Here is an 11,600-nt window from a genome sequence, read left to right as displayed (position 1 = left end):
TTTTGTGATGTTCTTTTGTAGTGTTTCTAAAAATGTTAGAATTGTTGAGGCGGTTGATTTGAATTTTGTGTTTTGACTTAAGGAGTTTCAGTATGTCTTTTTTGTAATGTCTGTAAAAGTATGATTTTTTTATTGTAATATTTGTGATGAGACTAATGCAAATCCTAACAGCAACAAATAAATGAACAATTACAGTAGTTAAACTTCTCATTATCCTCTCACGTTATTCTTAATAACTCACCGTCCATGTCCTGACCCAGGCAGCAGCACCAGTGGCTGCGGATGTTCTCCATAGCGTCCCGGTCCTCCTGGGACAAAGCCGAGTCCCGGCTCATCAGGTGAAGGCAGGGAATGACGGCTTCGTCCATGATGGAGAGACCCTCCTCCACTTTGCCCTCCTCGCCGCTGCAGAACAGCCGGGACGCGCTGTCGTTCAGCGCCTGATTGGTGGATAAGTACAGAGAGTCCTCGGGTCAAGGTCTCCACTTTAATATTTACATACAGTTTAATTCTTATGAAATAGTTTAGATGAAGTCGATATGGAGGTTGAACAACAAGCTTTGTGTTAGAGCTTGTGTTCAGATCCTACGCTGTCTGGAGGGTCAAAAGGGGCAAAATTAAATCTTTAAAATGCATCTTATAATCACCAGTGCAGATAATTAATTAAATACATATTTGTTTATTTTGTATTTATTCCTGCTTCTACAGGAATAATTCTGTTAAAATGAGATAATTCTGTTAAACTCACCCATTAAAGTCAAGGGACGGGGCTGTGGGAGGGGCTTACACTAACCTGCTGAACTCCACTAGTTTACAATCAACTCTTCAACTTCTGGACTGTCTGCTAATTGTGAAATCTCTTTAAAGAAGTCATCAAAAAGCTCATAAAAATCTTCCCTTACAAGGGCCGCCATGATTTTCAAAGCGCGACGATAAACTAGCTAAAACAGTGTATGTTTTTATACGTTTATGCAATAAAGGAACATATTCACCAACAGGCGGTGTACTCTGTCACGTGTCAATCCTGTGTGGAAGAACAAATAAGACTTAAACTCTCAGAAATGTGATGAGAGCATTTTTGAAAACACATGGCAGCCATATTGGATTTTTGAGGTAGAGGGTAATTGCAAAATTCTGACTTTCCAGGTTTTGATTCAGACCAGAATGAACCATACTTGGTTGTTTCGCCAACAAATCATGACGAGCCCGAAGTAACTCATTCATATGGGATTGAAAAGCAATATTTTATTTGTTTTTTAGGTCTTTTTTAACTTAACGGTTAATTGAAAATATGTCTGTCTTCGCTGATCAAAGAAACGTCAATAAACAAATGAACTCAGATTGGGTCCATGATAAACTTCAAGGTAAAGTTTGTGGCAACAAAAATAACCTCGGCTTCATGGCTCGAATCCATCAAAAATGAAACATCTACTTTAAATGTGACTCCCTAAATTGGGTATAAACCACAAATATGTGTATTTGCATATGGGAAAAACCAACCCAGCCTCAGTCCTGCTGCAGAGAAAGTCTAAATAAGGGACATTATTCCACCAGTCGGCTGAACGCCAGAACATGTCAAATAAAAATGATGGGTCCCAGCGATGATTTTGATGACCCTCAAAGTTTCCTCTAGTGCAAGCCAAGACCTCTTAGATATAAAAATATTTAATTAAGTGGCTGTTTTAGGCTAAAAACAGCTGAAACAGCTAGGGTTGGAAATGTTGCTTTACTCACAGTGAGGCACTTTCTTCTGTAAACTGCAATAAGAGCTTTGTTCACACCATGTTTCTCTCCCTTTCCCAGCAGAGTGGTGTTGGTCTCATACGCATGAGCCAAGTAGTTCAAAGCCTCTCGCATCCTGTGACACAGTCAGAAAGAAACCAAATAAGCACCAAAAACCACAGCCGCTCTTTAACTGTGTAGTACAACATATACTAGCATGTCTCAAATTAGAGTATAGCTAAAAGTGAAATATTTTTTTGCCAGTCATCTCAGAAAGTTGTTTTTTTATATATATATTTCAAACTTTTATGATTTAATGAGTTCCTCCCACATTTCTTCCTTCCACTGAATTTTTTTGTTAATATGTTTGAATGCAGAACTGATGACTGTCGACTGTCCAGCCAGCAGTCTTCCCCATGACATGTGTAGCTGACTGACCCAAAGTGAGAGACCGTTCAAAGGCTCAGGGAACCTCAGCAGGTGTTTTGAGTGAATTAGCTGATTAGAATGTGACACCATGAGTTTTCATTAATTACATTTTTCATAGTATTCTAATTTTCTAAGACACAAAATTTTGTGTTTTCTTTATCTGTCTGCCATCGTCACCAAAATTACAAGAAACTTGGAATTCTTCCAAGATGACCGGCAAGAAGTGTTGCACTTTTACGCAATATTCAAATTTTTAAAAATGTACTCGTACATTTCTTGTGTTTGAAATTAAAGTATCGGTACATCAATTAATTACTTAACAGAGGCATTTATTTTATTTTTGGAGCATTTTTTTCTGTTGTTTTAATTCATTGCCATTCAGTAAAGGTGAATTTGAAGCAAATTTTTTAACCTAATTTGCAAGTTCATTTGGCTCTGGACTTTGTTTAGGTCATTCTAAGTATTGCTCTAAAAACCATACTATTGCAGATCTTGCTGTATGACTCGGGTCACTGAACTCTGACTGGCTTCCTGTCACTGTGTGGTTGATGTGTTCAGGATGATGTGCAGCATTTGTTTGCCTCCCCTCATAGTATTAGTTTTCTACTAATAAACTGGTTTTAGAGAGAAGATACTCTTGCAAATCGCTCAATAGAAATAGAGGATAATTCTGCCTTACTTTCCGTGCTGATACTGCTCGAGCCCAGTTAGCAAGTAGACAAACACCGTCCTGAAGTCCCTGTAGTCGTCATGCCACTGCTGCAAGAAAACACACGCACAGACACACACATTAACCAGTGCCTGTTTAATCTTCCTCTTAATTTGTAGCGTTAACAAACAGTAGGGAGATGCATCTGGTAGCTATGGTTTTGCTTGGTGTATAAATATAATTTGTTTGTTTTTTGCACTTCGGAGCAGTTTTACTGCTGAAGGTTCAGCAGGTTTCACAAAAAGGAGAAGTCTATTGAAAGGCGCAAAGCCTCTTGCATCCTGTGGTTAAAAGAAACCCTCTTTTTATGCGAGACAAAAGACATTATCAATAGTTTTGAACTATTGCACATTAAAAAAATGGTTATTTGAGTTTGTCCTCAGTTTTAACTAGCTGCTGTAGTCACTGTAAGAATCAAGTAAGTTACAGCACTGTAACTTCATAGAAGTCACAACTTTATTTCACTAGTCTGGCCATTCAGCAAGACTCAGTTTTCAGTGAAAATATGACTGAAATGTACAGTTTTTTCTCACATTTACATTGTTCTGATCCTGAAATCAACAAGCTGGAGGAAACAAATAATTAGTTAATTTGTAGTAACTAACAAAAGAAACAAGAGACATGCAGGGCAAATAATGTCAAACTGGGTTGGATAAACCCGACAGTACCATGTATTCCTCCATGTCCATGTCTTCTGGCTTAATGAGGCGGAGCTTGGCTCGGGCTTCCCTCATTATGCTGATGGCCCTGCATGCACAGGAAGGACAGCTGGAGTTTATTGTTGCAGGTGAAATAGTCTCACAACCAGCTTTGGACACTAGATGGCAGCAGATGAACGACGTATGGCTGTTTTCAGCTACATTAGAAAAATCTTTCAAATTAAATATTTGGTGTCCAAAAAAACTATTTCTTTTCATTTAAAGGGAGGGTTTTCCTTTATTAGAGTTTTAGTTGTATGTTTTTTGTTACGGAGATTTCTAAATTCTGATCAAGCCCACGTAGCCAGCAAAGCTGTTATTAAAACTAACCAAACTCTGAAAATTGAAATTGAGAAAACCTTTTTGTGTTTACTGAAATAAACAAAAACTGTAATTAATGGGGAAAATAACTATAACTAAACAACATTTAAGTAACAGTAACAAATAAAAACTAGCAAACACACTGTAAAAAGTAACTAAAACTAATTGAACTAGACAAACAAAAAGTTACAATGAAATAAAACTAAAGTCTAATGAAAAATCCAGAACTATTATAACCCTGAAAGAAGAGCTGATTCTGTTTGCACACCTTTCGTCAAAGCTGAGGTTGCGGTCTGTAAACTGCTCCAGCAGCGTCCTTTCGATGACACGCTTGGGCGCCTTGTTCTGAAAGAAGTAAACCAGAGCGTGCTGCAGACGGGCGTCCTCCTGGGGGGTGATCTCCTCCTGGGAGAGCTCAAACAGCCGGGAATACTCCTCATGGAAGGCCTGGAACACCGCAGAGAAATCTGAACTTCAACGTGTCACTAGCTGCCTTTCTCTTACAAATGTGCGCAGATCTTTGTCTAACGTCAAAAAACCCAGCATTTCATAATTGCTGTGTTTAAGAAAATAAATTAAAATCACACGTGAATAAGCTTGTTCACACAATGAGTTATTAAAAATAATGGCCGCAACGGATGTAAACAGTTATGAAATATATCAGAGGAGACATCGGCGTCTTATTCAGTCATTGGAGCGAGGGGCCCATTATGCTTGGGAGCGGCTTCACACGCGTAGCCCCTCCATTTTGGTACATCTGTCTTAAAACGTCCGAAAAGTCGCCTCATTCTAGAGCAAAAACCTTTTGTTGAAAGACCGAGTTTTTTTCTTTTATTTCCATTAAGCAAATTTATTTTCATAATTTTAATTCGTGCAATTCTATGGCTAATGGAAACACAGCTAGTGAGGCCGGGACTCGGCATGCTGCAGGTTTAAGAATTCTCAGCATTTTTATGCACAATTTGAAAACCCTAAACCTTTATCATTATTAATAGAACAGAAGTTTTTGAAGAATTTAATGCAGGACTTCATGAACTTTTCCATTGATATTTCAAAAATTACTTATTTAAAAACAAACAAAAAAAGGTCCTGTGGGAATGCATGTTTTGTTTCTTATCCAAATTCGAGCATGATGGAGAAAGACATTAAACATTTGAATATCTTACCTTGATGAGGCCAGCCTCAGGGCCCTCTTTGTCAAACGTTTGCCTTGCCTTGGCTATGGCCAGGATGACACCCTGCATAGCCGGGGTAAGCATCATCTATGAAATGAAAACGAGACGAGAAGATGTTTAATGAAAACAGTCCTGTAAAAAAAAAAGAGAGATAACATTCTTACTGCAGAAAGTCAGAAGCAATTCTCCATAAACTAAGATCTCTATTTAAATCTAAAGGCTTGCATGTAATTTCCATCCATCCCTCCATTTTCTAACACCCTTATCACTTCGGGGTCCGGAGCTGTGCTGGTGCCTGTCCAGGCTGACCCTGAGAGGCTGGGGTCAGCCTGGACAGGTCACCAGTCCATCGCAGGGCAACACAGAGACAGACAGGATAAACAACCATGGTCACACACATCTAAGGAGAATTTAGAGAGACCAATCAACCTGACAGTCATGTTTTTGGACTGTGGGAGGAACCAGGAGAGAACCCACGCATGCACAGGGAGAACATGCAGACTCCATGCAGAAAGACCCCGGGCCGGGAATCAAACCCAGGACCTTCTTGCTGCCTCTCTACCAACTGTGCAGCCCTGCACGTCATTTATTGCTCACTGATTCAAACTTGCACATCTTGCTGCGCAAAAACACAAACTCAACAATCGTTCTATCACAGGGGTCTCAAACTCCAGTCCTCGAGGGCCGCAGTCCTGCAACTTTTAGATGTGCCTCTGCTGCAGCACACCTGAATAGAATAATTAGGTCATTAAGGCTCTGGAGAACTGATCTACACAAGGAGGAGGTAATTAAGCCATTTCATTCCAGTGTTTTGTACCTGTGGCACATCTAAAAACTGCAGGACTGCGGCCCTCGTGGCCTGGAGTTTGAGACCCCTGTCTATCAGAAATGATCCATTTGAAACCATGAACAAAAAAGGTCATCAGGCCCACACAAATCCACCATTTCTAAATTCTAATGTAACAGAGGTGAATGATTTTTATTATAAAGTAATATAAGAACCTTCAGAAAAAAGTAAGTATCATCTAGGTGGTGTTTACTGTAGAAAAAAACAACAAAAGGAGATTTCTGTCATCCAAACTAATTCAGTGCAATATAGATTTTCCTTCCCAAAGGAACCACAGTCCTTAACAGAATAAATGAAAACATTAAAAATGACATAGAATAGCAAAGATTTTAAATTATAAATTTTTTTTAAATGCAATTAATCGCAATGTTTTTTTTGTTTTTCTTTGGCAAAATCTCTGGATAAATGTGGCTGTAATTATAAAAAAAGTTTAGTTTCAAAAGATGAATATTTTGTGTTGTACTTAACATTTACCATTGCAAAAAATTTTTGTCAGTAATACTTTGAAGTGAAATAAACAAATTGATATCTATCTTGAAGTGGAGTTGGAGGACACTCTTTGGACACTCCTGTGTTCCTTGAACGATCAGAGGTTCCTGAAACAACTGAAAGCTGAAACAGTATAATAACGCTTGAACCAATCTGATGGTTGAATAACCTACAGAACAGATTAGAAACAATGTCGATAAATGGTTTAAATCAACGTGGAGTTACCCTGATTAAAAATCTTATTCAGCATTGTAACTTCCTCACCTCTTCGTTGTATCCGTCAGCATCGGCCCTCACCATGATGCGGCCCACGTTGGGGATCTCCACCTCCGACACCTCGTTCTCCACCTGCCTCTGCCTGGCTGGAGCCTCCTGCTGCTCCTGCTGCTGCTCCTCGTTTCCCGGATCTGCTCCGTGTCCGGGAGCCTCCCCAGACGCTCCGGGTCCATCGTTAGCCTCTGAGTTTGGTCCCAACGTCTCCCCAGGCACACACACTTCAGCCTGGTTACACAGCTCTGCATCTGAGCCAGAGGTCTGAAAAAGACACCAGGGACAAGAATGTTTTGGACTTTTGTCACATGATTTAATATTTTTTTACACTATTGAATATCTTATAGAGCTGCAGGGCAAGTTTCTAAAGGGTTAATTATTGCTTCATTGTAGTTTCACAAACTAGGGGCCCCAAACCAGCATCTCGCTTAGGGCCCCCACAAACCTAGGAACCACCCTGTCTGCAGGAATACCAGCAGTGGGACTGTAGGAGGAGCCGGGGGGGGGTTTGACAGGGTTGGGGATGGGACTTTCCCACCTGACTCTGCAGCCCTGCTGGGTCCGGGCCCGGTTCCAGGGTGTCGATGACTGTGGGAATGTCGGTGGGATCTGATTGGCAGCCAGGACTTGTAGATGGGGGCGCCATCTCAGACTCCTCTGCTGCTGAGTAAAACAGACAGAGGCCTTCATTCAGTGCATGTATTAGCAAAGTTTTTTTTAATTAGATATTAGATTAAATTGGGCGTCGATGACAATGTGCCGGATGCATAAGGGCAGATCTATTCAGTCTAATTCTATGCTTTGTACTCTCAGTGACTTCATGCTTTACTATTTACTTTGCATCATATTCTAATTGCATTTTCTGAACAATTTGAAAGACGGTTTGTTGCTGTTTATTTTTGTCAGTTTCTTTATTATTTGTTTTACATTTGCTGTGATGCTCCTAATTGTGCTTACTGTACAAATTAAAGTTGTGTTGTTTTTACATGTTTGGTCAAGCTTGTGAAGATATAGGTGTATTTAGGTGTGCTGTACTGGTGCAGAGTTATCAAAAACATTTGTAATTCTTAAGACCTCTTAAGCCCTGTTTAAAAAGGTCTTAAGTAAACTCGGCTGTCTTTCTGTATCGGATCGGTATCGGCCAATACTAGACCTCAAATATCTGTACTGGAAGAGAAAAAGGTGGATCGTTGCATCGTTGAAGGCAAAATGGGTCTTTATGGAAACTCATAGTTGCTTTTCCTAGTCCGGTTAGTGTAACACACCTTCAGGCGTCTCTCTGGTTTCACGATCTGCAGTCTTCTCCTCTTCTGAGCCGGACCGGGCCTCTAAAGCCGCTCCTTGCTCCGGCTCTTCAGTGGAAGGTCCAGACTGGGGTGCTGGCTCCACAGGTGTTAGCTCCGTGTTCTCCACGCTGGGGCTGGGAGGCTCCGCCGGGGTCGCAGACTCTTCCTGCGGAGTGGCGGTTTGGCAGAACTGCTCCTCCCACTCGCTGAGCTCCTGCTGGAACCAGCGGTTGTCTTCCTGAACGTAGCGTCTGAGCGCGGCCGGCAGGGAGTCCATGCCGTGCAGCTCCTGGCCTGTCTCATCGTCTGTGTCTTCTGGGTGGAACGTGTGGTTAGACAGAGGGTTCACTCAACAAGCATGCCATGGTTTCTTATTTCATGGGTGCAAATTGAAAAAAAACAACAACAAAAAACAGCAATGATGTTTTGTTATTTAGACACGAGAGAAAAAAAATGGGGGTTCCAATTTTAAAGTAATTTTTTCATTATGTTATTTATTAATTTATAAATGTCAGTTTCAAACTAAATATATAATTAGATAGCTAAATATCTAGCTTTAAACTCAGTATTTAGTTAGAAAGCCTAATATTTAGCTTCATACAAAGTATTTAGCTGGGAAGCTAAATACTTACTTTCAAATTGAACATTTATTTAGTAAGCTAAATATTCAACTTCAGGCTAAGCTAAATATTTAGATTGAGCTAAATACTTAGCATACCAACTAAATATATAATTAGCAAACTAAATATTTAACGTAAATCTAAATATTTATTTAGCAAACTAAATATTTTGCTTCAAACTAAATATGCAGCTAGCAACTATGACAGACTAAAACCCCCAAATTATTTCTGTTAATTTAACACGTCGACATAAGTGGAAATTTTTATAAAATATGTTCAAATTAATGGCTGGATTTGCAAAAACCTTGTGACAGAAATCAAAGGAGAACTGACGAGTGTTGCTATGGCTGAGGGCTGTTGTACCTGTGATCAGCTGGGGTAGCCGGTCATCGATGTACATCAGGCAGTACGCGCTGGCGTTGGTCATCCCCCCAAACGAGTCTCGCTCCAGCTCCTCCCACGAAGACTCGGTGATGCTGACGTCGTTGTACTTCATCCAGCGCTGGTTGGCGTGGTCGTAGATGTACGCCCAGTAATGACCTGCCGAGGCCTGACCTTCATGAACAAGCACTGCATGCAGTCTGTAGGGCACCTGTGCAAAGTACCATTTTATTAAAATTTTTTTTTTTTTTTTTTATTATCCTGGCATACAGTTTGTAATTTCTTTCATAGCGATGAACAAATATTTCATTTCAATCAGTCTATTCTGGTGTAAATACTACACACTCATATTATATTTGCATTATATTGTGCGCCGTCAGCATGTGTTTGTAGTTGTAGGTTTTTACAGGTTTATCTCCACCAGCTTTACTCGTCTACAGACTAGACTGGAAAAAGAAAACAGGTGATCCAACTTTAAAAATTGAGTTAAGGGTGTGCCGTGGTGGCGTAGTGGTTAGCGTGACCATATTTGGAGGCCTTCAGTCCTCGACGCGGCCGTCGCGGGTTCGACTCCCGGACCTGACGACATTTGCCGCATGTCTTCCCCCCTCTCCTCCCCTGTTTCCTGTCAGCCTACTGTTATATAAGGGACACTAGAGCCCACAAAAGACCCCATGGAGGGGTAAAAAAAAATGTTGTTAATGCACTACAAGTAATCAAATAAAGTTTATCAAAGCAAATATATTACGTTGACAAACTATTTTTTTTTTTAAGTTGGAGCTTCATTGTCAATTTTCAGAGCACAGACAAAACAGCTGAATCTTAGTCAGAGTGTATACATACATTTCTACATCTTACCACAAAATTTCAATTTGCTTTAAGTCTTGACTGTGACTGGGGCCATGCTGACACAAAAATATGCTTTTATCTAATTCATCCCACACTCAAAAAAGAAAACGGAGTAACTAGTATTTTAACATATTTAAGCACTTTTACTAGACTTCTTTTAGTGGTAATGTATTTATTTATTATATTCTTGTATCTTTTATGGATGTCTCCAGATGTACGATTTTAATATTGTGTGGATGTGAATTAATGTGTGAGTAACAGATAACCTTAATTTCCCTATGGGATTAATAAAGTTAAAAAAAAAAAAAAAAGTCAAAAGAAGTGTCACCTGGCAGAGACTGTTGTCTGAGTACATGCCTTCCAGCGTCTGAGTGAGTTTGTCTATGCTGGTCTTTAGCTCTGGAACAGAGAACCAAAACAAAGCCATGACGGAAACCAGATTTACAAAACTCTCCCTCTGATAAAGAAATTTTAAATCTATTTCTTTGTGAACATTCTGTGTCTGGTGTACCATTTATGTCGTGCTCTACTTCAGTCCTCCAGCGCCGCAGGCAGGTCTTCACGAAGTGCAGCTCCTCTTCTGTGGCGCTGTGAGGCGCTGGGTGGGGCGGGCAGTCAGACGGGTGTTTGCACTGGGTGAAGGGCTTGTAAATGGGCGTCTGCTGGCAGTTTGAAACACTGGAAACCAGGCCGTCCGATGAGTCTTTATCTCCAGGTTCGCTGATGGAAACAAGAATTTAGGTAAAAATGCTTCTAGACTCATTTAAGTGTCAAACTCAAATCCAGCACACCGTAGCTTTTTATGTTGGTTGAATGTATTTGTACAGAACATTTCAGCAGCAAGACAGTTTAAAGTGCTTTACATCATAAAATCCCAAATATAAAAAGTCATAAAAACATCATACAATCACCAACTGAAAAACAAGTAACAAACATTGCATAGTCATAATCATCAAAACACGTCAAATATTAAAGGAACCTGCTGTCTTTGGCGATGGCGTCGGACAGCGGGTGGCTCACAGGAGGCGGGGAAGACGTGGCGAGTCTGGAATCTTCAGCTGGGGAAACGCTGGTGGGTTTGGTAGTGGCAAACTCTAGAACGAACTGGAGCATGTCGGCTAGAGGGTACTTCATCGGTCCAGAGCCGTAGTTTTTATAACTTAGACCAGAAACAAAACAGATTTAGGTAAAGACTTATAATGATCTGCTGCTTTGGTGTTCAGATGTTTAGCGTCTCAGTTGGAAGGTTGCTTAATCATCAGTTTTTATTCTTTTTTATTCTTCTTTTAACGCTTCTTGTGTCCCGTTCCAATCATTGTTGACAAAAACTAAGTTTATTTCTTTGGCTACCTTCATTCAGCAGATCTTGATGTTAGGTTCTATAATTCACATTTCTGCTTTCTAGCCACTGTTTACATCTGGATTTACCGCGTCTGGCTTCTTCTGTGCAGAACTATGACGTGTCTCACATTAATGATGTAAAATCAGATAAAATGCAACGTGACTTAATTCCACATATGGAAGTGACACAAATCAGATTTTGTTTTAGGTGAAAAGATCAGAATTGCAGACTTCTGTGAAAGAGTAAAACATTCTAACCTTCCTTAAATAATGGCCAAAGTTATTTCTTGTGAAAAGTTTATTCGGCCCAAATCAGATTTGGGTTGCATTTGGGTGCTGTGTGAACCTAGCCTTTGTTTCCTGCTTCTTTAGTCCCTATTGGATTCTTAATAATAATAATAATAATAATAATAATAATAATAATAATAATAATAATAATAATAATAATAATAATGTATATTTT

The 11,600-nt window shown here is 39.9% G+C and overlaps 1 protein-coding gene across 5 annotated transcripts in view; it reads right to left on the bottom strand.

The window, feature by feature from the left end:
- Window positions 1-11,600, bottom strand: part of usp28 (ubiquitin specific peptidase 28) — a 28,982-nt gene that overhangs the window by 2,701 nt on the left and 14,681 nt on the right. For 3 of the 5 annotated variants that reach the window (XM_028032130.1, XM_028032133.1, XM_028032134.1), the window contains 13 exons: window positions 10,776-10,955; window positions 10,308-10,516; window positions 10,125-10,195; window positions 8,930-9,158; window positions 7,926-8,261; window positions 7,199-7,323; window positions 6,655-6,924; window positions 5,046-5,141; window positions 4,148-4,326; window positions 3,529-3,607; window positions 2,831-2,910; window positions 1,735-1,858; window positions 242-440 (listed from right to left, as the gene is read on the bottom strand). In XM_028032130.1, coding sequence (XP_027887931.1) covers window positions 242-440; window positions 1,735-1,858; window positions 2,831-2,910; window positions 3,529-3,607; window positions 4,148-4,326; window positions 5,046-5,141; window positions 6,655-6,924; window positions 7,199-7,323; window positions 7,926-8,261; window positions 8,930-9,158; window positions 10,125-10,195; window positions 10,308-10,516; window positions 10,776-10,955 — 2,177 coding nt within the window. The remainder of the gene's footprint in view (window positions 1-241; window positions 441-1,734; window positions 1,859-2,830; window positions 2,911-3,528; window positions 3,608-4,147; window positions 4,327-5,045; window positions 5,142-6,654; window positions 6,925-7,198; window positions 7,324-7,925; window positions 8,262-8,929; window positions 9,159-10,124; window positions 10,196-10,307; window positions 10,517-10,775; window positions 10,956-11,600) is intronic. The other 2 variants (XM_028032132.1, XM_028032131.1) reach the window with 2 other exon arrangements.

The sequence above is a fragment of the Xiphophorus couchianus genome, chromosome 11, assembly GCF_001444195.1.
Source record: "Xiphophorus couchianus chromosome 11, X_couchianus-1.0, whole genome shotgun sequence".
Classification (NCBI taxonomy): Eukaryota; Metazoa; Chordata; class Actinopteri; order Cyprinodontiformes; family Poeciliidae; genus Xiphophorus; species Xiphophorus couchianus.
This window is presented reverse-complemented; position numbering and strand designations above follow the sequence as displayed.